Source organism: Salvelinus fontinalis, chromosome 21 (assembly GCF_029448725.1).
Source record: "Salvelinus fontinalis isolate EN_2023a chromosome 21, ASM2944872v1, whole genome shotgun sequence".
Lineage (NCBI taxonomy): Eukaryota > Metazoa > Chordata > Actinopteri > Salmoniformes > Salmonidae > Salvelinus > Salvelinus fontinalis.
In genome coordinates, this window is record NC_074685.1 from 18,290,004 (window position 1) to 18,316,493 (window position 26,490).

Consider the following 26,490-nt stretch of genomic DNA (forward strand, 5'->3'; position numbering starts at 1 on the left):
TGCATATATAAAAAGATAGGTACATTGCAGTGTTGTTTTAAAATACTGGAGGAATTCATGTTTCTTCAAGTTAAAAAGTACGGATCGGATACATTGTAATTCAATATTATGCCCATAACTAGTAAGAATGTAACTTTATAAAACAATATCACTCGCCATTTTATCGTGATACAAATGTAATAATGTTTTCATTTTACTTCCGCCGCCTTAACCAATAGAATGAAGACGCACTCTCAGTCGCCAGCTTGTCAAGGGTTGTTGAGTAGCTAGCTAGTAAAGTAACGTTAGCCAGCTAAAGAAGCACCAAAGAAACTGAGCACAGTCTTATTTCCAAAAATAGTTTTCTCGCTGGGGTTTCATCGACGGTTTGGTTGAAATACCCTTTTTGGGTTGGGAGACCCGGCGTTGTTTGTGAGACTGGGACTGACACGGAATAATAGGGATATTTGTGTTGCAATACGAAAGAAGACATCACCACCGGCGTTCAGTCTTGTTTGTTAATTAGCTAGTTAACTAGCTGCTAGCCAGCAAGCAAGCTAACCTAATGGAGATCCTCCCTGTTCTTTGGAGTATACACCTGATCATAGACTGGGAAATCACACTAGTAGTGAACACGAGGAGCTTCGTGTGTGATTCGAAGTATATGGACATAGCTACTAGCTAGCTAGCAAGTTGGCTAGGTACACGTCAACTGTACAGATGTCAACTGGTTCACTTGTTAAGCCAGCTAGCTAATTAATTATCCTTAGCTGCCAGGGGTAACATGCCTTGTCATTGTGTACATATCAAGTAACCTGTTAGTTGTTGACAGTTGCTATCCCTTACGAAAAAACGTTGCAGTATAACAGAAGTTAAAGTGCTATATAACTGCAGTATTCTGCAAATACTGCGTCCAATTTTTTTTTAACTGCAGTGATTTTGCAGTGTAACTACTGTTACAGTGACTGCACTGTATTATTCTGCAGTTACTGCGTCCAAAATACCACAGTCTACTGCACGTTTACTGCCATTTCAAAACTGCAATCTTTTTTTGTACGGTATGGGTTAATGTGACATTGTTGTCAATTAGCCATTTTGACAACTAGCTTGACAGCTAAAACCATCAACTGTAGTGGAGACAGCCAGTTGTCAACTTTATGAACTCTTGGTGCTTGTCCATGAGGCCACACCATGCAGAGGAAATGCGTTGGATTATTTGATATTTCTGGGGCGTCATTGAGAGCACAGTAACACCTACTTGTGTACAGACCTGTCAAAGATTAAATGGGAGAAAAACTGTTTTGCTCGCCACAGGATTCTCCTGGCATTTCTATGATGCTGAGAGCCCTACTCCTCACAAGCCTTCTTAGCTGGGCCAATGGCCAAGAAGGTCTGACCATGTTACCTGAAGAAAAGACCAAAATCAGGTGAGATAACAACCGCGTATGATCACACACTCCAGCATTACCCAATGCCCACCTCTCCTGAGTGGCAAAGTCCATACTATAAAGATGAAGGGACTAAATCATTAAACACACCATCACTATCTATCCGTCCACTTGTCTGTTAGAAATGACTTGGTTATGTTGATTTTGTATATTTCTTTCTGTTACAGGGACCAGATTGTTGAGATGTTTGATCATGCCTATGGCAGCTATATGGTAAGTCTGTGTCTGACCACATAATTGCCACTTTCAACTACACTGAGCAAAGTTGGATGTTTCAACCCGTAGCTATTGTTGTCCATCTGTATTACTGACCATGTCGCAGGCCAGGGCATGCTGCTGTTTACGGTTTCATTATGGTTGATGTTAGGGCTGTGATAATACCAGTACTGCAATCTTTTTTTCATGGCAAAATGAAAACACGAAGCAGAGAACTTTTTGGTCCTTTAATGTTATGTTAAATATTGTGTACTAGAGCTTGGAAAAGATATAAATGTGACTCTGGATGACATCATAATGCTGTTTGTTTCCAACATTATGGCTGTTTCCCTGAAGAAGTCAAATCCGCTTGGTGTTTTGTATCCTTGCCACGATACTAACAAATATCGCAATACTGGTATCATCCCAGCCCTAGTTGATATTATGTTACTGCTCAAACCAGGCTCTCTAACTTGACTGTGTGTCATACACTCGGCCTATACTTCTAAGTTCAAACCAGTGGAGGCTGCTGAGGGGAGAACGGCTCATAATAATGGCTGGTATGGAATGGTATCAAATGTTGTTTCCATTGTTTGATACTGTTCCATTTACTGCATTCAAGCCATTACTATGAGCCATCCTCCCCTCAGCAACCTCCTCTGGTTCAAACATTTAATCAAATGTTCCTCCTATTGAGTATGTGTACCGTACCCTGACTGTAGCCCCGTGCCCTGATTCTGCCACAGAAATATGCATACCCAGCGGACGAGCTGATGCCTCTGAGCTGCAGGGGGAGAGTGCGTGGCCTGGAGCCCAACAGGGGAGACATCGATGACTCTCTGGGGAAGTGAGTATAACTGCACGGAAAGCCTCCTCACAACATGTGGTTTCTCTGAGTTTAGCCTTTGTGGTGATTTTAGCTGTTTATCGGCTTACTTTTGTACTCAAAGGGGTCTCTTGATGTATAGAGAGAGACAGCCACTCAGCCAACTCAGTCTCATAATGGATTCATTATGTGTCTGTTATGTCATCCCCTGCACTGATGGAGGGACGGGGGCTAGGTAGAGAAAGATGTCCCATGTTTTTCAATATATAATTTTCATAGGAAAAGGAAATTAATTGAGGTGCGTTGTGAAATCATGTGGGGAAAACCTAGCCTATTATGAAATTACAAGGAAGGAACACATCTCTTAAGGGAATCCGACCTCTCTCTGATTCTTCCTTAAGACCTTGTAAAACACACTTAACCTGGAAGCACAATAGACGATGAGACTACATGGTGAAGCTGACATGGCGCAGGATCCAGTTCCTCTGCTGTGCGCCATCCTCCTGACCTGGGTCATATGTATTAAGCACCAAATGGAAGAAAATGACTGAAACTGTTGCAAAACATTTGCTATGGTGTGCTCTGATTCAGAGGGGTTGGGTTAAATGTGGAAGACACATTTCAAAGGTATATTTTGAATGCATTCAGTTGTACAACTGACTAGGTATCCCCCTTTCCTTAATGAATATAGCCCTGTTTTCTCTCTTAGGTTCTCCCTCACACTGGTTGACACCCTGGATACTTTAGTGGTGAGTGTCTTATCCTGTCTGTCTAAGTTTTTGAGCCAGCTATACGAACACAAATGTCTGTAGAGAAATCAATGAGCAAATGGGATCCATTGTCCTGAAACCCCTCAGAGCCACACACATACAGTCAATGGCAGTATATATTAAATGGATAGTCCTTCTTACGGTTCTGGAAACCTGAGCAAAAAATCATTGAAATGTCGTAATTCACAGGAATTATTCAAATAGCTATGTGTTTTTATGTAAGTCTTTTTTTGCCTAAGTAATGAAACACTTATTTATTCTGTCTATTACCCTATTAACGCATTTGTCTTGTACATATGTCCAGGTGTTGAACAAGCTGGATGAATTTGAGGATGCAGTTAGGAGGACTTTAAGGGATGTCAGGCTGGACAATGATGTGGTGGTGTCTGTGTTTGAGACCAACATCCGAGTCCTGGGGTACGAACCTATGCAATGCATTGTCTCACTCCTACACAGAGCTTCACCAAGATTGTGTACGATACTGGTCCAAATGTCTTATTGACTGTATGATAAAATAACTATATGACTTCATAATATAGGGCTGTCAGTATTTTTATATTGAGATGAATGGGAAATTGGCTGGGCATTGCCACATGCTCACCACACCATCTTGCCCACCACACCATCATCTTGCTCTCCCTACAGAGGCTTGCTGGGGGCGCATGTGATGGCTGACATGCTCCGTCAGCGGGGGGAGAGGATGCAGTGGTACAGAGATGAGCTGCTCCACATGGCCAAGGAGCTGGGCCACAGACTGCTGCCTGCCTTCAACACTACCAGTGGCCTTCCCTACCCCAGGGTAACACACCTCACTCAGTCTCCATGCTTCTGTTTTTTTCGGGACCCCTGGGTGAAAAACGTTGTTTATCAGAACTTCCACAATGTCACATGAACGGAAAAGTACCAGATTCAGGTCTGACCGGACTGTCCAGTCAAATATGAATAGAGGATTAAAAGTGATTCAAGAAGGCTTTGTAGTCTTATTACTATCTGACAATATGCATGTAGTACATTCAATATACTTTCTTCTTGTCTGTTTGTTTCCAGGTAAACCTGAGGTATGGGGTCCTTAACCCCCTGTCACGCACAGGCACTGAGTCGGACACCTGTACAGCTTGTGCAGGGACCATGATTCTGGAGTTTGCTGCTCTCAGTCGGCTGTCTGGGGAGGCTGTGTTCGAGGTACATTAGTAATTCCAGTAATAATCGATAGTGTTGTTTTGTATTTATTGGCCAGTGTGTATGAAGATAATATCCCTGTGTTTCTGTGTCCCACAGGAGCATGCTAGGAAAGCATTGGACGTTCTGTGGGAGAAGAGACAGCGAGGAAGTGATCTCGTGGGCACCGTCATCAATATCCACAATGGAGACTGGGTCCGCAGGGGTGAGCCAAAGATCCACTGTCACACACTCAACCATGCAGAAAGTAGAAGTCGACCGATTAAATCGGAATGGACGATTAATTAGGGCCGATTTCAAGTTTTCATAACAATCGGTAATCTGCATTTTTGGACGCCGATTACATTGCACTCCATGAGTACTGCGTGGCAGGCTGACTACCTGTTATGCGAGTGCATCAAGGAGCCAAGGTAAGGTGCTAGGTAGCATTAAACGTATCTTATAAAAAACAATCAATCTTAACATAATCACTAGTTAACTATACATGGTTGATGATCTTACTAGTTTATCTAGCTTGCCCTGCGTTGCATATAATCGATTCGGTGCCTGTTAATTTATCATTGAATCACAGCCTATTTCGCCAAACGGGTGATTTAACAAGCGTATTCGCAAAAAAAGCACTGTCGTTGCACCAATGTGTACCTAACCATAAACATCAATGCCTTTCTTAAAATCAATACACAAGTATATATATTTTTAAACCTGCATATTTAGTTAATATTGCCTGCTAATATGAATTTCTTTTAACTAGGGAAATTGTGTTACTTCTCTTGTGTTCTGTGCAACAGAGTCGGGGTATATGCAGCAGTTTGGGCCGCCTGGCTTGTTGCGACCTGTGTGAAGACTATTTCTTCCTAACAAAGACAGCCAACTTCGCCAAATGGGGGATGATTTAACAAAAGCGCTTTTGCGGGGGGAAAAAGAACAATCGTTGCATGACTGTACCTAACCATAAACATCAATGCCTTTCTTAAAATCAATACACAGAAGTATATTTTTTTTAACCTGCATATTTAGTTAAAATAAATTCATGTTAGCAGGCAATATTAAACTAGGGAAATTGTGTCACTTCTCTTGCGTTCATTGCACGCAGAGTCAGGGTATATGCAACAGTTTGGGCCACCTGGCTCGTTGCGAACTAATTTGCCAGAATTTTACGTAATTATGACATAACATTGAAGGTTGTGCAATGTAACAGAAATATTTAGACTTATGGATGCCACCCGTTAGATAAAATACGGAACGGTTCCGTATTTCACTGAAAGAATAAACGTTTTGTTTTCGAAATGATAGTTTCCGGATTTGACCATATTAATGACCTACGGCTCGTATTTCTGTGTGTTATTATGTTATAATTAAGTCTATGATTTGATAGAGCAGTCTGACTGAGCGGTGGTAGGCAGCAGCAGGCTCGTAAGCATTCATTCAAACAGCACTTTCCTGTGTTTGTCAGCAGCTCTTCGCAATGCTTCAAGCATTGCGCTGTTTATGACTCCAAGCCTATCAACTCCCGAGATCAGGCTGGCAATACTACAGTACCTATTAGAACATCCAATAGTCAAAGGTATATGAAATGCAAATGGTATTGAGAGAAATAGTCCTATAATAACTACAACCTAAAACTTCTTACCTGGGAATATTGAAGACTCATGTTAAAGGAACCACCAGCTTTCATATGTTCTCATGTTCTGAGCAAGGAACTTAAACGTTAGCTTTTTTACATGGCACATATTGCACTTTTACTTTCTTCTCCAGCACTTTGTTTTTGCATTATTTCAACCAAATTGAACATGTTTCATAATTTTTTGGAGACTAAATTGATTTTGATGTATTATATTAAGTTAAAATAAAAGTGTTCATTGTTCATTCAGTATTGTTGTCATTATTACAAATATATATAAAAATCGTCCGATTTAATCGGTATCGGCTTTTTTTGGTCCTCCAATAATCGGTATCGGCGTTGAAAAATCATAATCGGTCGACCTCTAGCAGAAAGCACACACTCGCCCTCACCTTCACACATAGTCAACCACTCTAATTTAAAGTCAAAATGTATCCGTAGGAACAAACATTTTATCACCTCGCATCATGTGATGACGCATTGTCCCACTCAGTTCCTTTATATACTATTTAGTCACTTCCAATACTACTAGTTTGGTTTTGAATACGTGTCTCTGCTTGTTTTGTTATTTACATTAGCTCAGTCAGGTCCTATATTAACAGTATCTCCCCTCCTCTGTGTATCTTCAGACAGTGGTGTGGGTGCTGGCATTGACTCCTACTATGAGTACCTAATGAAGGCCTACATTCTATTGGGAGACAACGTTTACCTGGAGAGGTTCAACACTGTGAGACTCTACTGTACTATCACCAGCTGCAGATATATTGCAATGTATTGCTCTATGCTTGTAGATAACACTCCAAATTCTCAGACACCATTTACATTTGAATTTAAAATGCTACCTGCATCCAAATTGTAGAACCAGACAACAAAAAATGCATGTTCATATCAAATGCTCTTAGTTCAGATTAACTGTGGTCAGACAGAAATCCGATAAAACAAGATGTACATTAGTATGACGTGTAAACGGGGTCTCAGTCACATCAGTGATCTAACCCCCCCCCCCCATATCAAAACATCATGCATAATGTAGGTATCTTTAGTGACCCCGGCTGTCTGTTGTCTCCTACAGCATTACAGCGCCATCATGAAGTACATCAGCCAGCCTCCGCTGCTGCTCAATGTGCACATGCACAACCCCACGGTGAGCGTCCGCAGCTGGATGGACTCCCTACTTGCCTTCTTCCCCGGCCTGCAGGTGAGTCCCATAACACGTCATCTATCATCGCCACTTGTCAGGGTTATGGTTAGCCCCCCTGCCTCTAATAATTTGACATAGCATGCATCCCAAATGGCATCCTATTGCCTATACAGTGCACTACTTTTTTGGGGGGCCCATATTGTGCTATTTGGAATACAAATATGACATAAGTGAACAATGAGACACTCTGTTTGTATCATGACATCATCATGACCACATCTCTTTCCACTACAGCAGAAGAAGGTTCTTTGGTTTTTAGGTTGAGTTTCTATAGTTTTCAAGTGGGTTGTATGATCAAGTATACTCTCTGAAAGGGAATCGTTCATAGTAAAGACTGCCTTATCAACCTCTTCAATATAGGTTTTGAGAGGAGACCTGAAACCAGCCATAGAGACCCATGAAATGCTCTACCAGGTCACCAAGCAACACAAGTTTCTCCCTGAGGTCAGAAAAAGTGACATTTGAGTCAAGAGGATAAAATCTGCTCTCAGCTCTGCTTGACTGCATGGTATTCCTCACGTTGCAGGCTTTCACCACAGAGTTCAGAGTTCATTGGGGTCAACACCCTCTGAGGCCAGAGTTTGCAGAAAGCACCTACTACCTCTACAAGGTAATGCTGTTCCCGCTGTGAAAAGCCAACGTGCATAGTAAATGGTGTACTCTGAACTGGTTGAGAGGGGCTGGGAATGGGATAAACCATGTTTTCCCTTCCACAGGCCACAGGTGACCCCTACTACCTCAGAGTGGGCCAGTCCATAGTGGAGAAGCTCAATGCTCATACCAGGGTGCCTTGTGGGTTTGCAGCCGTGCAGGATGTCCGCACAGGGACCCACGAGGATAGGTAGGGGAACACAGTGAAACATATGGGTTAAAATCTGAAACCTCAGGTCATTCCACTGATTCCTTCTCACTCCAGCCTTCAACTGCTATTTACAATATTACTAATGGATATGTTGGTCTTTAGTAAGAGAGCTCAAATGACAGTGTCATGTGACACATTATTTGTTCTGTTCAAGTGATTTCAAACATTCCCTTTCTCTTTAGGATGGACTCATTCTTCCTAGCGGAGATGTTTAAGTACCTGTACCTTCTGTTCTCTGAGAAGAACCAGCTTCACTTCGACATCGACGAATACATCTTCACCACCGAGGCCCACCTGCTGCCTGTCTCCCTGTCCACTTCACAGCCCCCCTGTCGGGGCAACAACACGGTGAGGCTCAGTCAGTTACCAACAGTTGTGTTATGGTCAGAGGAGCTGAAACTGATTTGCCATATGGTGTCTATTTGAACCAGCTGTCCAGTTATGAACGGGTGTTATGTTATGGTCAGAAGAGCTGAAACTGATCCGCCATTTTGTGTCTATACGTTCCAGGAAGCGCCCACTGCCGTGGAGGAGGACCTGTTCACCTACTCGTGCCCCAGCACCCAGACCCTGTTCCCCAACAACCCCTCCTTTGCCAAGACCATAAGGGACAGCTACAAGTACCTGACTGGGGTGGGCCGGGCATTTCACGCTTCACCTGACAGGTGTGTCTGTGTCCATGTTCATATGTTGTTGTAAATAGCTGCACATTCACTAAGATTTATTATTTAAAATGTTCCTTTTGTTACATCCTTCGTGTTAACCCCGGCATCCAAAAATTATACAACTTGAATAAACGCTTGGCGGTAAGGATGACATCAGTGGTGTAGCCTACTGGCGATACTGATATCACTTATTGATATCTGCTGTACATAGCGCATTGATGTGAACCACACTGCTGCTCTCTCATTTAGCTATTTGCGCCTTACGGATGGATTGTGGTTGTTGTGGATGGCTGTTTAAATGTGTAGGCCTATGTGTATTTTAACACATATATATATATATATATATATATATATATATATATATATATATATATATATATATATATATATATATATATATATATATATATATATATATATATATATATATATATATATATATATATATATATATAATGGTTGAATTGAATGAGTTTAACCACCTATCAATCATTGTTTTTGTGAACCGTGGACAGCCAATGAAAAATGCTCTCTTGCTACAGCTTCATAGTGTGGTTTGCAGCCTTTCAAATAAATGTTTGAGGGAGTTCCTCCATTCTAAACTCCTCTATGGTATATTGTGCTTCAGTCCATACTGTTAAAGTAGTTTAATTTAAGAAGAGTCTGGCTTTTATTGCTCGATCTAATTCATGCTGATAAAAAAAAATCCAAAGACCTAATGGACACATGCTTAAACTCTCACACTTTTGATAGACTTGAAACAAATTATCGAGATGTGAAAGTGACGCCAAAAAAAACAGACAAAAGGCCTGTTTGCAACATATGGCATTACATTTTCACATGCAAATGGCTCTTTTCTGTAGTTCTCAAAGCATGCAATTCCATGAGCAGCTTTTTTTCTTTACTAAGCAATGAGCCCAATCAATCCTCCATGACAACAAAATCATAAACAACAGAGTAGGCTAATACATCCTTAATTGTTGGGTTTTGCTCAGGTAAAACAATTTGGGTAATCTATATTTCCAAGTACTTTTTTTGTGGATCAAGGGATATTAAATTGATTGGAAGGACTGAAAATCTGAACGACTTTTGCTTTTAATGTAAAGATATGGCCTTATCATATTATTATATGTAGTAGAAATTGGTTAGAAGAAGCCTACATAACCAACACATAAAGGAAAATGAAACATCATTTATGGCCAGCTATGTAAACTCTAACATTGATTTATCCTGCTATAAATGCCGTTCAATTGGTAATATACGTTTTTTGTTGTTTTTTTGCTTCTAGAAGTAGAACAATTTATATTACCTCTTAAAGGAAAAATCCACCCAAAACCACAAATTCCTGCAATTTACAGTGTTAAATAACACTGTGACAACAATATCTTCTGTGAACAAATTATTAATGTTGTTGTTATTATAAGGTTGGTAGCAACGGGAAAATCATTGTGGAAATCTGCAGCTCACGCCGACTACAAAACCCACAATCCAATGCTCTATGGATTGGCTGGCTAGCTAGTTAGCAAACGTAGCTACACACAATAATACCAAAGTCTATATCAGAATGTGTATTAGGTAGTTAAGTGTAAAATGGCCTAAACAAACTCCACTCTCAATTTAGGAGTATACAATCTCACTATGTTTACACTGTAGATTGATGTGCTTCGCAGAGTGTAATCTGACATGCAATGGCCAGGCAACAGCACCATGCAATGTACCCTGGATTGAAGAGGCAGACAAATAGGAGAAATATGGTGGACCCTCTGTTAAATTACACATTTCTTGAGGTCAGAGTATCGCAAAAATATGATCAATGACTCATTGGAAAGAAGACAACCTCCCGCGTTTTGACATCGGACGGTTTTGTAATGTAAAATAGATGTTTTCACAATCTAAAAGTCGTAATCATATTAACTCCCAGTGTAGTGTTAGCGGCTTTATCGCAATGACACGTCACAGACTGAGTAATCCAGAAACGTCACAGGGGCTATAAAACTGAAGTGTCCGTTTAGAACGTTTTATCACCACCAAATATGGTAGTGAGAGGAAGTTTCAGTCGCGGGTAGTGGGAGAGGATGGAACTAGGTGAAACTGGGACGACATTCTGCAAAATCCTATCCAACCCTAATGTGGAGTATTGTCTAAGGATTACAAGTTTTCACATGCTCCCCTGATAAAAACATATGTGCTTTATCTGCCACCTTGAGGAAAAGTAGTTTGAAAATTCTAACATACTTTATGTAAAATACATTTTGTGTGTTTCTGAACATTGCACCATGCTGCCTTGTTGACAATATGACCAGGCAGCGCAGATGACTATTTGATTTGAGAGGGGACTCCCTCACCGCTTTTGCCCGGGGTCTACCCCAGTTTAGCTTAATCAAACTCCCTATCTGATGATTGTGTGTTTGCAGGGGCATCGAGCTGCCACTTCACGACCACGGTATGGAGCCAGTGGAGTTTCTGAGGAGCATGGGCATCTCCCTCACCCCACTGAATGACGCTGGGGCAACAGACACACATGGGGTAAGATGATTGAGCAGCTTATTTATCTATAGCACTCTATTGCCTCTAGGTCTGCATCCCAAATGACACCCTGTTTCCTATATAGTGCACTACTTGTGACCAGAACCCTATGGGCCATGGTCAAATGTAGTGAACTATATAGGGAATATGGTGCAATTTGGGATGTGGTCTAGCATTCTATTGTCTCTATTGCTTAGCAGGGCAACATTACTCTGTCTCCATCATGCTCCTGTGTAATTCATTTCACCAATGTCTTTCTTTTAATGAGGCACATGAAGGTGTTTACAGGGTGAAACTGGTGGCAGAGGTGACCCAGACCCCAGAGGAGGAAGTAGTGCCCCTCATCGTTCAGCTCATATCCCCCCCGTATCTGGGTAGAACGGTCCTGACTGCTGGACCAGCCAAGTTTGGAATGGACCTAATCAAGCAGGAGCATGGGGTGAGCTTTCTTGAATCTTGCATTTATTTGTATTTGCTTTCTATGTCACTCAGAATATTGATAAAAGACAGGCATGCATCTCCTAGTCCTCTTAAATGTATCACCCAAAGACTCAAATTTAAATATTTACCCATGTCAGCATTAGTTTGGGATATTTCTGGAGCTCTTTGGATGTCTGCATGTGTCACTACTGTATGGAGTATTTAAAGGAATCTCTCCTCCCTTCTCTCTCACACACACACACACACCCTGTTCCTCTCCAAGGTGAAGGGCAGCATTGTGAAGACCTCTCCCTACACAGCATGTGGGCCCATAGAGAATGCTCAGGAGCTGAGTGGGCACATTGCACTTGCACTGCGTGGCGACTGCATGTTTGCTGCCAAGGCCCGCAGGCTACAGGAGGCGGGGGCTATCGGAGTCATCTTCATAGGTGAGGGAAAAAGACACACACCAATTCTGCCTTTCTCATATTACACCCACACAGTCCATAATATCAGGACACAGCCTGTTACTCTGCTGTAAGAGTCAGGAGCTTAGGGAAAGAGTTTAGTGGGGCTTAACCTAGTTTGAGAAGGCCATGTTGGTCTGCATTGTTAGTGCACTACTGTCTATTGTAACTACTTACAATCACTCACTTTTTTGTGAATTTACAGTAGTTCCGTGTTTTACCCTTCTAAGTTAGTCCCCTAACAGGCTTTGATTGACATGCCATTCCTTTTTTCATCCATGTCACTCACAAGCCTTATCCTCAGAGATGCAAACTAGTCACCTTTCGTTTTGAATCCAAAATAGGTGACCTACGTGTAGATCCGATGACAAAAGTTTTGGAGGGGAGGGGTTGGATCACTGCTGGCTGTAAGCGAACGAGAGATTCGCGTTTGGAGCAATACTAGCGTCCGTAGGCTCAGCCAATCTTTCACATAACAATAGAATGCAGCGCAGCATGCGGCTAACACGGAACCCAGACCGGCTGCGCGCGTGCGCCATCGTGCATAAATTTATTTTGTCCCCCTACACCAAACGCGATCACGACACGCAGGTTAAAATATCAAAACAAACTCTGAACCAATGACATTAATTTAGGGACAGGTTCGAAAAGCATTAAACATGTATGGCAATTTAGCTAGTTAGCTTGCACTTGCTAGCTAATTTGTTCTATTTAGCTAGCTTGCTGTTGCTAGCTAATTTGTCCTGGGATATAAACATTGAGTTGTTATTTTACCTGAAATGCACAAGGTCTTCTACTCCGACAATTCATCCACACATAAAACGGCCAACCGACTCGTTTCTAGTCATCTCTCCTCCTTCCAGGCTTTTTCATCTTTGAACTTATATGGTGATTGGCATCTACACTTTTACCACGACAACCGGCAAAACATTTCGTCTTTCAATCACCCACGTATAACCAATGAGGAAATGGCACGTGGGTACCAATGAGGAGATGCGAGAGGCAGGACTTCCAGCTCGATCTGCGTCAGAAATAGAAAGGAGGTATACTTTAGCCCTTGGCATCGCAGACGCTCGTTGGCGCGCGCGAGCGAGCAGTGTGGGTGCAATAATTGAATAACACAGATGTCAAAATTTATTTTGTGGAGCTCGCGCACGCGACGTGTCCGGTCTGATCAGCATGTGAAGAAAGAAGAGACAACCAATTGACAAGTAACAGCATCAGTGGTGGTGAAGCGCACTTCATGAGCTGTAACCGAAAAACATTTGGAAAGTTTGAGGTGAGGGAGAACGTGTGGTGGAACAAGTATTAGCATTGTTAAGTATCTTGCTAGCTGGATCGAATTCTCCGTTAGCCAGAGTAATGTTGAGCAACATTAGCCAATTTAACTGATCAAATAATTGAGTTTATCGTGTGAAAAATAGCTTGCTAATAAAGTCAAACAGCCAACGTTAGCTAGCTAACGTTACAACATCAGATGAGCTATCATTATTAACCTAACCAATTCGCTCTAGTATTAACTGGTATACGACTCTTTGTCGTTTCTCAAGTTATAACGCATTAGTTGCTTACTGGACTCTGGCAATCTGTGTGAAACTAGTTAACGTAACTAGATAACGAACTATCCACGATCTGTTAACTAATCTGTTCCCTCTACAGTATGTGGTTAATTTTCAGAATGTGAATGCCTCCTTTTTTCAGTTCGCTGCAGCTAGCGACTGGAACGAGCTGCAACAAACACTCAAACTGAACAGTTTTTTCTCAGTTTTATCTCTTCATTCAAAGACTCAATCATGGACACTTACTGACAGTTGTGGCTGCTTTGTGTGATGTATTGTTGTCCCTACCTTCTTCACCTTTGTGCTGTTGACTGTGCCCAATAATGTTTGTATCAACTGTATTTATGTAGCACTTCTTACATCAGCTGATATCTCAAAGTGCTGTACAGAAACCCAGCCTAAAACAGCAAGCAATGCAGGTGTAGAAGCACGGTGGCTAGGAAAAACTCCCTAGGAAGAAACCTAGAGAGGAACCAGGCTATGAGTGGTGGCCAGTCTTCTTCTGGCTGTGCCGGGTGGAGATTATAACAGAACATGGCCAAGATGTTCAAATGTTCATAAATGACCAGCATGGTCAAATAATATAATAATAATAATCACAGTAGTTGTCGAGGGTGCAACAGGTCAGCACCTCAGGAGTAAATGTCAGTTGGCTTTTCATAGCCGATCATTGAGAGTATCTCTACCGCTCCTGCTGTCTCTAGAGAGTTGAAACAGCAGGTCTGGGACAGGTAGCACGTCCGGTGAACGGGTCAGGGTTCCATAGCCGCAGGCAGAACAGTTGAAACTGGAGCAGCAGCCCGGCCAGGTGGACTGGGGACAGCAAGGAGTCATCCTGCCAGGTAGTCCTGAGGCATGGTCCTAGGGCTCAGGTCCTCCGAGAGAGAAAGAGAGAATTAGAGAGAGCATACTTAAATTCACACAGGACACCGGATAAGACAGGAGAAATACTCCAGATATAAGACTAACCCTAGCCCCCCGACACATAAACTACTGCAGCATAAATACTGGAGGTTGAGACAGGAGGGGTCAGGAGACACTGTGGCATGTTTTGTGCTGCTACCATGACCGAGGTAAAGACAGTTTCGGGTTGGATATTCGCCTGTAGTTTTCCTTATGTCCACCAACAGCAGTTAGGGACCGTCAACATGGTGACAAATCAACATTTTCAAATTTCAATAGCTATCTAACCATTACTCCTAAAACATTCAAAACTGGTTCTAGCTAACCCGATGGCATAGACACACATTGCACACATTTATTTTTGGTTGATTTACATCTCGCACTATTTTAAATTATTTACATTTTTGAATTTCAATAGCTCATTGGTCACATGACCGACTGGACTCAAAGAAGGTTCAGAATGTCCACTGACTACCCTTCTATATTGCACACCCTTTAGTTTGTCCATTTTCATCTCACAAGATTTCACATGAATTTTTTTACATTTAAAATTTCAATAGCTCCTTGGTCATGTGACCTAGTGACTTCAAATAAGGTTCATAATGTCCACTGAGTGGGCCCTACACATTGCACACCCTTTAGTTTGTCCATTTTCATCGCACACCTTTTTACATGAATTTTTTTACATTTAAAATTTCAATAGCTCCTTGGTCATGTGACCTAGTGACTTCAAATAAGGTTCATAATGTCCACTGAGTGGGCCCTACACATTGCACACCCTTTAGTTTGTCCATTTTCATCGCACACCTTTTTACATGAATTTTTTTACATTTAAAATTTCAATAGCTCCTTGGTCATGTGACCTAGTGACTTCAAATAAGGTTCATAATGTCCACTGAGTGGGCCCTACACATTGCACACCCTTTAGTTTGTCCATTTTCATCGCACACCTTTTTACATGAATTTTTTTACATTTAAAATTTCAATAGCTCCTTGGTCATGTGACCTAATGACTTAAAACAAGGTTCAGAATGTCCACTGACTATAACTTCTTATCGCACACTCTGTTTGTCTGCTTTCATATCGTGATATTAGACTTAAATCTGTAAGCTTTGCATGCCTTCATTTCACATGGGTGTTTAAAAATATATATATTCCTACATCTTTTGAGTAAAATCCTTTTTCCAAAATTGATTTAGGTAAATTTTTGTGACGAAGTATAAGGGTTGTGATATGGGTCATTTAATATTAAAATCATTTAAGGGATCAATACATTTCTATATTGCTTCCCCAGTATCTGCATGAACCAAGTGTTTTTGGTTGACCCTGCTTGACAGAAAGAGAAGGAGGAATCGGAACACGCTGCATTCAAATTCAGGTCTTAGTTATTCCATTGTACTGGATCTAATACGTATTAGCATTTTACATACATTCATAAGTGTAATACTTTTTTATGACATACTGTGAAAAACTCTCTTGGCTGCTGGCTCTGTCACTTTCAGACATGTGCAGAGCAGACTGAAAGGGGAAGGGTAACTCTTGACTTGAACCACAGGGGTTCTCTGTAAAGAGAGAGTAATCCAAAAGGCACAGACACACCCCTTGACTTTCAGTTGGCACCCTTGACCTGTATGTATTCTCTCCTGATTGGCTCTGTGGTGCACAGTCTGGCAGTTTTACTAAAGTACCAGAGGTATGAGGAGAGACATCCTCCTTTGTATTTATGGGAACAAATATTTCCTAACACTTTGGACAGTTAGAAGACACAATGCATCAATGCAATAATTTTTTTTTTTTTTTTTTTTACTAATTACTGTCCATGAGTAACCTCAACCTTGTGGGTCTGTGGGTGTTTTGGCCAATAAAGTGCCAACTCAATTCTACCAGTGACGAGTCTCTCATGCCCCTTTGAACGGGGACACAGGGCAATAGTTTTTAATCTAAACCAGCCCTTTGTTACTGGAGTACACTAACCCCTAATTGGGGCTCTTTTCTTGACACGTAGTAGCAGTTTACCAGATAAGTGAAGAAGATCAAAATGTAGATTGTTGTAAGGGTGTATTACATCCTGTGCTGGCCACATTGTCATATCCATTCTGGAATCTGATTGGTAAAATCATAGCTGAAAAATGCCTCTGTGTAAACATTTTCTCCCAAGACAGAACTGCCAAAGGGGGTGGAGTTGCAATCTACTGCAGAGTTCTGTCATACTATCCAGGTCTGTGCCCAAACAGTTCAAACTTCTACTTTTAAAAATCCACCTTTCCAGAAATAAGTCTCTCACTGTTGCCGCTTGTTACAGACCCCAGCTGCACCCTGGACACCATATGTGAATTAATTGCCCCCCATTTATCTTCAGAGTTTGTACTGTTAGGTGACCTAAACTGGGATATGCTTAACACCCCGGCCGTCCTACAATCTAAGCTTGATGCCCTCAATCTCACCCAAATAATCATGGAACCTACCAGGTACAACCCCAAATCCGTAAACTCGGGCACCCTCATAGATATCATCCTGACCAACCTGTCCTCTAAATACACCTCTGCTGTCTTCAATAAGGATCTCAGCCATCACTCAGCCATCACACATGTCAGCAGCATACCACCCTGCATACCACTGCTGGCTTGCTTCTGAAGCTAAGAAGGGTTGGTCCTGGTCAGTCCCTGGATGGGAGACCAGATGCTGCTGGAAGTGGTGTTGGAGGGCCAGTAAGAGGCACTCTTTCCTCTGGTCTAAAAAATATCCCAATGCCCCAGGGCAGTGATTGGGGACACTGCCCTGTGTAGGGTGACGTTTTTCGGATGAGACGTTAAACGGGTGTCCTGACTCTTTGAGGTCATTAAAGATCCCATGGCACTTATCGTAAGAGTAGGGGTGTTAACCCCGGTGTCCTGGCTAAATTCCCAATCTGGCCCTCAAACCATCATGGTCACCTAATAATCCCCAGTTTACAATTGGCTCATTCATCCCCCTCCTCTCCCCTGTAACTATTCCCCAGGTCGTTGCTGCAAATGAGAACGTGTTCTCAGTCAACTTACCTGGTAAAATAACGGTAAAATAAAATAAATAAATAAATAAAATCACTGCCTCATTGCCTGCGTCAGTAATGGGTCCCCGGTCAAACGACCATCCCTCATCATAGTCAAACGCTCCCTAATACACTTCAGCGAGCAGGCCTTTCTAATCGACCTGGCCCGGGTATCCTGGAAAGATATTGACCTCATTCCGTCAGTAGAGGATGCTTGGTTATTCTTTAAAAGTGCTTTCCTCACCATCTTAAATAAGCATGCCCCGTTCAAAAAATGTAGAACCAGGAACAGATTTTGCCATTGGTTCACTCCAGACCTGACTGCCCTTGACCAGCACAAAAACATCCTGTGGCGTACTGCATTAGCATCGAATAGCCCCCGCAATATGCAACTTTTCAGTTAGGAACTTATCGGCAGACTCAACAGCCTTGGTTTCTCAAATAACTGCCTCGCCTGGTTCACAAACTACTTCTCAGATAGAGTTCAGTGTGTCAAATCAGAGGGCCTGTGTTCTGGACTTCCGGCAGTCTCTATGGGGGTGCCACAGGGTTCAATTCTCGGGTCGACTCTTTTCTCTGTATACATCAATGATGTCCCTCTTGCGTCTGGTGGTTCTCTGATCCACTTCTACGAAAACAACACCATTCTGTATACTTCTGGCCCTTCTTTGGACACTGTGTTAACTAACCATACAACTCTCCTTCCGTGGCCTCCAACTGCTCTTATATGCAAGTAAAACTAAATGCATGCTCTTCAACCGATCGCTGCCCGCACTTGCCCGCCCGCCTAGCATCACTACTCTGGACGGTTCTGACTTAGAATATGTGGACAACTACAAATACCTAGGTGTCTGGTTAGATTGTAAACTCTCCTTCCAGACTCGTATTAAGCATCTCCAATCCAAAATTAAATCTAGAACCGGCCTCCTATTTCGCAACAAAGCATCCTTCACTCATGCTGCCAAACATACCCTCGTAAAACTGACTATCCTACCGATCCTCGACTTCGACAATGTCATTTACAAAATAGCCTCCAACACTCTACTCAGACTGCATCCAATTTGCTATCACAGTGCCATCCGTTTCGTCACCAAAGCCCCATATCCTACCCACCACTGCGATCTGTATGCTCTCATAGGCTGGCCCTCGCTTCATATTCGTCGCCAAACCCACTGGCTCCAGGTCATCTATAAGTCCTTGCTAGGTATAGCCCCTCCTTATCTGAGCTCACTGGTCACCATAGCAGCACCCACCCGTAGCACGCGCTCCAGCAGGTATATTTCACTGGTCAACTCCAAAGCCAATTCCTCCTTTGGCCGCCTTTCCTTCCAGTTCTCTGCTGCCAATGACTGGAACGAATTTCAAAAATCACTGAAGCTGGAGACTCATATCTCCCTCATTATCTTTAAGCATCAGCTATCAGAGCAGCTTACAGATCATTGCACCTGTACATAGCCCATTTGTAAATAGCCCATCCAACTACCTCATCCCCATATTGTTATTTATTTTATTTATATATATTTTTTAAATTGCTCCTTTGCACCCCAGTATCTCTACTTGCACATTCATCTTCTGCACATCTATCACTCCAGTGTTTATTTGCGAAATTGTCATTTTTTTTCGCCACTACCGTCTATTTTATTGCCTTACCTCCCTAATCTTACTTAATTTGCACACACTGTATATAGACTTTTCTATTGTGTTATTGACTGTACATTTGTTTATTCCATGTGTAACTCTGTGTTGTTGTTTGTGTCACACTGCTTTGCTTTATCTTGGCCACATTGCAGTTGTGAATGAGAACTTGTTCTCAACTGGCTTACCTGGTTGAATAAAGGTGAAATAAAAAATTAACCTGTCTAGCCCCGGGGTGCCGCTAGCGGCACTCCTCCCACATTCCACTGAAAAGGCAGAGCGCGAAATTCAAAAAATATATATTTTTAAAATATTTAACTTTCACACATTAACAAGTCCAATACAGCTAATGAAAGACACAGATCGTGTGAATCCAGCCAACATGTCCGATTTTTAAAATGTTTTACAGGGAAGACACAATATGTAAATCTATTAGCTAAACACCTTAGCAAAAGACACCATCTTTTCTTTGTCCACCAACACCAGTAGCTATCACCAATTCGGCTAAACTAAGATATTGATAGCCACTAACCAAGAAAAAACCTCATCAGATGACAGTCTGATAACATATTTATGGTATAGGGTAGGTTTTGTTAAAAAAATGTGCATATTTCAGGTAGATATCATAGTTGACAATTGCACCCACCGTCACAAATGACTAGAATAAATACATAGAGCAACGTGTATAACCTAATTACTAATCATCAAACATTTCGTAAAAATACACAGCATACACTAATCGAAAGACACAGATCCTGTGAATACAGACAATATTTCAGATTTTCTAAGTGTCTTACAGCGAAAACACAATAAATCGTTATATTAGCATACCACATGTGCAAACATTACCAGAGCATTGATTCTAGCCAAAGAGAGCGATAACGTAAACATCGCCAAAATATATAAATTTTTTCACTAACCTTCTCAGAATTCTTCAGATGACACTCCTGTAACATCATATTACAACATACATATACAGTTTGTTCGAAAATGTGCATATTTAGCCACCAAAATCATGGTTAGACAATGACAAAAGTTGCCCAGCTGGTCAGACAATGTCGTGCGCCATATTAGACAGTGATCTAGTCGTATACATAAATACTCATAAACGTGACTAAAAAATATAGGGTGGACAGCGATTGATAGACAATTTAATTCTTAATACAATCGCTGATTTACATTTTTTAAATTATCCTTACTTTTCAATACAGTTTGCGCCAAGCGAAGCTACGTCTAACAAAATGACGTCATAAGCGATTAACATTTTTCGACAGAAACACGATTTATCATAAATTGTTCTTACTTTGAGCTGTTCTTCCATCAGAATCTTGGGCAAAGAATCCTTTCTTGGGTCTAATCGTCTTTTGGTCGAAAGCTGTCCTCTTGCCATGTGGAAATGCCCACTGCGTTCGGCATGAACTGGAAACGTGCCCAGAGATTCAAAGTGTCTCAGAAATAAATGTCCCAAAATCGCACTAAACGGATATAAATTGCTATAAAACGGTTTAAATTAACTACCTTATGATGTCTTTAACACCTATTACAAGTAAAAACATGACCGGAGAAATATTACTGGCTACACTAATGCTTGGAAAAAGAGCAGGTCGGTGTCCACCGCGCGTCCGGCGCAGCTGGAAAAGAGTTACTACCTACACGTTGATCTGATTTATAGAGGCTGTGATTGCGCAATCGACTCCATTCAAATTGTCATCACGTAAAGACATCCAGGGGAAGACGTAAGCAGTGTTAGTATCCTCATAGCATTCACATCGACCTTTAAACTGACTCCAGATCAGGGGCCGAGATGTGTGAAATCTGACTCCATGTCAGGGAAATTGCTGTAGAATGAGTTCTGTTCCACTCAGAGACAAAATTTCAACGGCTATAGAAACTAGAGACTGTTTTCTATCCAATAATAATAATAATATGCATATTGTACGAGCAAGAATTGAGTAGGAAGCCATTTAAAAATTACACAATTTCCAGAAAAAGTGACAACAGCACCCCCTATCCTCATGAGGTTAAATAAAATTTAAAAATACTGTATGTGGGAATGTCTTATGTCCGTCCTACATGTAGTGTTGGTACATGGAATATTCCTCAACTGCATATATCATAAATTGCTATTACAAATAGAAGTATTATGTTCAACAACTGACATTTTCAGATATTATTTTGACAAACACACTTTGGTGCTTACAATTCATTCTCTATTGTCATAGATTTGGTGGGCACTGTCATCTCTGATCTTTGTGATATGACTTTCTTTAAGCACGTACTGATGAAACTGTCACTTCATATTTTTTTCTTAGTCTACAAACGCTCATTTATTCACTCTGTGATAGGGTTGGATCCTATATGCTACGTTTATTGTTGTCCTGTAAATGTTTCAGTGCCTATAATTTAGGCTGTGTGTAGAATGGGGCATAAAGGAAATTACCTCTACTACTAAATTACTACTAGATTATAGTGGTTGATATTAACGATGAAAGGAGATTATCTGTCTCCTATTGTGTACTGCTGTTAAATACTGGCGGGGAGGGGGAAATAAGTACTTAGAACTACCAATTATTATAGATAAATATTAAAGAAAAGGGTAAACACAACACTGGACTGAACCCCCTAATTGTCAAACTAATATTAATGTACAACAATATAGAAGAGACATAACTGGAGGTTATGCAATATGGGTGTATATCCACTGCACGCTTCTTAGGTGTGTAATTGACATGACCAAGAAGCTATTGAAATGTAAAACTATGAAAAATGTATGTTACACCGTGTGATTTTACAGTACACAAACAAGTGTGCAATATAGAAGGGTACATTCTGCACCATGTTTGAAGTCACTAGGTCACATGACCAAGGAGCTATTGAAATTTTACATTTTGAAAAATTCATGTAAAATCTTGTGAGATGAAAATGGACAAACTAAAGGGTGTGCAATATAGAAGAGTAGTCAGTGGACATTCTGAACCTTGTTTGAAGTCACTAGGTCACATGACCAAGGAGCTATTGAAATTCGAATGTAAAAAAAGTTTGTACTTTGTTTACGCTCCCTAACTAATTCAACTAGGAATTCAAAATGCTGCTCACATTTCCATATGTTTATTAGCTTTGGAAAGCGAATGAATGTCCAAATCGTGAAAATAAGTCCTGTGCAATGTTGTGCACAATTTTTCCAACATAATGACACTTACTTGGAATCTGTGGCTAAAGTGGTTTGAAAGCTATTGAGGTTTGAAAGCGTGAATATCCGTCGAATATCCAACTTGAAACTGTCTTTACATCGGTGCTACCATGTTATGTGTTGCTGCCTTGGTATGTTGTTGTCTTAGGTCTCTCTTTATGTAGTGTTGTCCAATATTTATATAGTATTTATTTATAGATATTTTTATCCTAGTCCCCGCACGAGGCCTTTTGCTTATTGGTAGACTGTCATTGTAAATAAGAATTTGTTCTTAACTGACTTGCCTAGAAAAATAAATAAATAAAAAGGAACACCACACTTTCCCTCTTTCTCACTTTTTCAATATGGTGAAAAAAAGGGGTATTCCAGGTGTACACTCTGGCTGAAAGAGATCAATTATGCCTACAAAGGGTATCATGCTCTGCTGGCACATTGTAGAACAGATGTCCACAGGCAGAAAGTGTACAATGTAATAATGTGCAGTGTAACCCAAATATATTGTTTTTGTTGTGTTGAACTTGACAGTAATAGATATGTGAGGGTGATTGTCATTATTTTTACTCATTGAACGTTATTTTTGTACACATGTAGCCTTGTGCACTTGATCGATGTCTACTATAGTGGCCACTATAATAGAGCAAAAATAGAATGCCTGTTTGATTAATTCTATTTCTACCTAACGATGTTTTTTTCCCCCAAGTGCAATATTTATATTTGTGTGGTCACAAGCATTCTATTATAAATGCTGTCATGGCTAACTGCAATAGTAGTGGGGGGTTTTCTCAAGATTTGAGTGTAGTAAAGTCTAGTAAACAATTAACATTGGATTGCTTTCTTTACATTTTTTTGCTTTGAGTTAGGTTCACATGAACCACTTTATTTTACACACAGAGACTGATCATATAGATCATATTCTTTTGTTGTTTAATTAGTTAAAACCTGCATTTTCCCCAGCAAGGATTTTCAGTTTGCATCCCTGCTTCCCTACAAAACTAAATTTCCCATGTTTCACTGTCCCTCCTAGACCACCGGGAAGGGAGTAACGGTGCAGAGACGCCCCTGTTCCAGATGGTGGGAGATGGCGGGTCCACGGCTGAAATCACCATCCCTCTGGTTTTCCTGTTCAGCCAGGAGGGGGCGCTGCTCACTTCTGCTCTGGAGGATCACAGCAATGTAGATGTGCTGATGCTGCCCAAGGAGAGACAGCTAGGTAAGAGAGGGGGCCTGTGCAAAGCCTGTGGTCTAGCGGTCAGTCACATATATAATGCTCCCCACCGAAGACCAGGGTTCAATTACCGCATCTATGCTTCCTGCTGTTGTCCCATTTGCTTGTCTCCCCATCTGTTGCCAACAGTCTAAATAAAGTGTAAAATGTAATAAATACATTTTAAAAAGTGGCAGCCTGGCTATGGGGGTTCATTATGAGGATGAAGGGTTCTAAATTTAGCAATGGTCAAATAGCCCAAAAACCTCACTCATGTTTAATTCTGAACTTTAGTATTGTTTTTTTTTGAGGTTCAATGAAAAAAACACTTCTGTAACTTAAATGCAAGATGTTTGAGGTGTAACAGATTACATGTTTTCCACTTACACTGTCTTCTTCTCTCCCTCTGTCCCCTGTCTTTCTCTTTCTTGTTCTCTCTCGGTTTCCCTTCTGATCACTACTCCAGACAAAGCAGATAAGCCCCTGGGGAAGATGAACATCAAGTTCCGCCTGGCAGAAGAGGGGGAGCTAGAGGAGGGGGAGGCCAGAGGCCCCACCCTGAAGTTTGTCCTGGAGAAGGGAGAGGTGGTGTTGGAAGAAGAGGAGTACAGACAGCAAGGAGACAGCTGCTTAACACCTGGAGGCGATCATGTGCCGTGTTCTTATGGACAGACTGCTGCCTCGCCCCCCTCCCACAGCCCCAACGCCCCCAATACAGACCCCGGATCTCAAGACAGTCAGGTTCCTCAACCCCCTCCCACTGACCACGGGCCCTGGGCTCCCCAGCACTGATCCCTGGTCAGTGTCTACAGGCATGTTGCTGTGCCAAGAGAGAGCCCTCACTGCCTTGCCGCACACTCGGGACTGAATTGATCATTTTAACCAAGAGGGGAGCTTAGTGTGACATTCAATCCCACTGACTCACTCACTCTCCCTTCTCTTATAGTTAATAGTTATTGGGACTGCAGTATGTATTCATGTATAGGAAGGGATGGGCATTGGGCAGGGGTAGTGCTACACAAACATAGCTTGTTAGTCTTACCTTGCTACTGTAGCCTCATCCCCAGTTGTATTGTGGTGATGACATAGATTTAGTCAGATGCTTGTAAGAGAATTGATGATGTGCACATTTCAGAGAAATAGCTGAGGTAAGCAGGGAGAGGGGATATTAGGCTGATATAGGGCACCTTTGTCTGAAGCCTTGTGTTTGAGTCTCTGTACTGTAGGCTAGATTGTGTTGAGCTACTGCAATGATGAGGATTTCTTTACTGTCCCCTGTACCAAGATGGTGTCCTGTGAATACAGTGATGTGTGTTAATTTCCACATTGTGGCAAGTAGTGCTGTTTGAAGGGATGCGTTATCACTCACAAGAATAACAAACTATAATGCTTTTCGATAAGGGACCAGTTTCGGTGAACTGATGACTTCAGTCTTATTTATTTTGTACTGGTAAATCAGGGAAATTTAAGAGTGAAAAATACTTGAATGTGTGTGATCGTTACTACACTACCAAATCAAGACCTTGTATCGACCTTAGTCTTGTATTCCATTTTTCAAATGTCAGTTGGTTATTATTAAAGGTAGACTCTGCGATACACGAAGTAACCATCATATCTGGCCGATATCCGTAACAACTAAGACCGTTTAAGTGCCAAACTAAACTTCTCTGCTGTTTTGGACCCGTAGCTACCATGTTGTAGCAGCGTGAAGCGCACCAGTGCATGATATGCAGATACTGTGTGAGAAGAAAGTCTTACATTGCAGTTAACTCAATATCTGCGAAGCTGCTCGTTGCAACTTTAAAACGCTGAGTCTACCTTTTTAAGTTAACGCCAGTGCCTCTTCTAGGTCTTTATCGGATGGTTTTAGCTCTAGGTTTGTACTCTTCCTGTCTTCACCACTGCCACCAGAGTCTTTTAATGCCATGCACTTTGGCACATGGGCATCTTCCTACTAGAGCTATTGTCATGGTGGCGCCACACCCAGGGACTGCTCCTCAAACAGCTCACAGTACACTAAACAGTGTCTGTCTGTGTTTTGTCTGTTTGGTGTCTCTCATTGCAAACAGCCTTTGTATGATTGTCTGTGTGTGGACAGTGTAAAAACATCAGACTGTTCCATTGTTTTCTCTTTCTTTCCATTCATCTTTTTGCAGTGTGAGATGACCTAGGCATGAGTGTGTGTGTGTGTGTATCAAGAAGAGCCATAACGTTTATATTTGTATGGTCAAATGCAGTCACTCACATCTGCGTATTTTATCATTCATTCCTGAGTCTCAATTTTATCTGCCAGATGTTGAATCATTTTTGCATGGGTTTTGTGTAATATATCATTTTAAGGTGTAAAAGTGGGTTATATTCCAATGATCCCTGTGGGAACATGGGAATAGTTTGTAAAGAAAAGCAGTGTTTTGTCATGACAGAGTGTATTCCAAACAGTTAACAGTGTAGTAGACCGGTCATTGTTGCTGCTCACATTTTAAATCTTATTCCAACATTGCCACCTATATACGCGTGTATACAAGTCGAAGTCAACCGGTATACATCTATGGCATCTATGACCATTACTGTCCACTCAGAGGAAAGCGCCATGAGACATTTAAACATAAGTTGACTTTTTAGATATTTATTCCGCAAATATTATTTGCCTTTTGGAAATGTTGATGATAGGAATACCTGAAGCTCCAAAAAGTGCCAAAGTGATTATTGCTGGTAACAGAGTATCAGATTCTAATGTACTTTGTATTTTGTGAAGATTCTTTGAGAGCTGAAGCAACTTGATCTTGTCAATAAATTAAGAATCATGATCTCA

The 26,490-nt window shown here is 41.4% G+C and overlaps 1 protein-coding gene across 2 annotated transcripts; it reads left to right on the forward strand.

Moving 5' to 3' along the window:
• The first annotated feature begins 211 nt into the window (after positions 1-211).
• LOC129818355 (ER degradation-enhancing alpha-mannosidase-like protein 3) lies at positions 212-26,490 on the forward strand. 2 transcript variants are annotated; one of them, XM_055874164.1, is made up of 21 exons: positions 212-680; positions 1,294-1,406; positions 1,595-1,640; positions 2,369-2,469; positions 3,158-3,197; positions 3,523-3,635; positions 3,864-4,017; positions 4,266-4,400; positions 4,497-4,602; positions 6,648-6,745; positions 7,091-7,216; positions 7,580-7,663; positions 7,746-7,829; positions 7,936-8,060; positions 8,264-8,429; positions 8,592-8,746; positions 11,161-11,272; positions 11,541-11,711; positions 11,976-12,141; positions 23,499-23,684; positions 24,145-26,490. In XM_055874164.1, exons 2-21 carry the CDS (start codon positions 1,312-1,314, stop codon positions 24,468-24,470), a joined length of 2,589 nt encoding a protein of 862 aa, XP_055730139.1. In that variant the 5' UTR covers positions 212-680; positions 1,294-1,311; the 3' UTR covers positions 24,471-26,490. The 2 variants fall into 2 exon arrangements, with proteins under 2 accessions (XP_055730139.1, XP_055730138.1); XM_055874163.1 differs by having other exon boundaries at positions 212-1,406.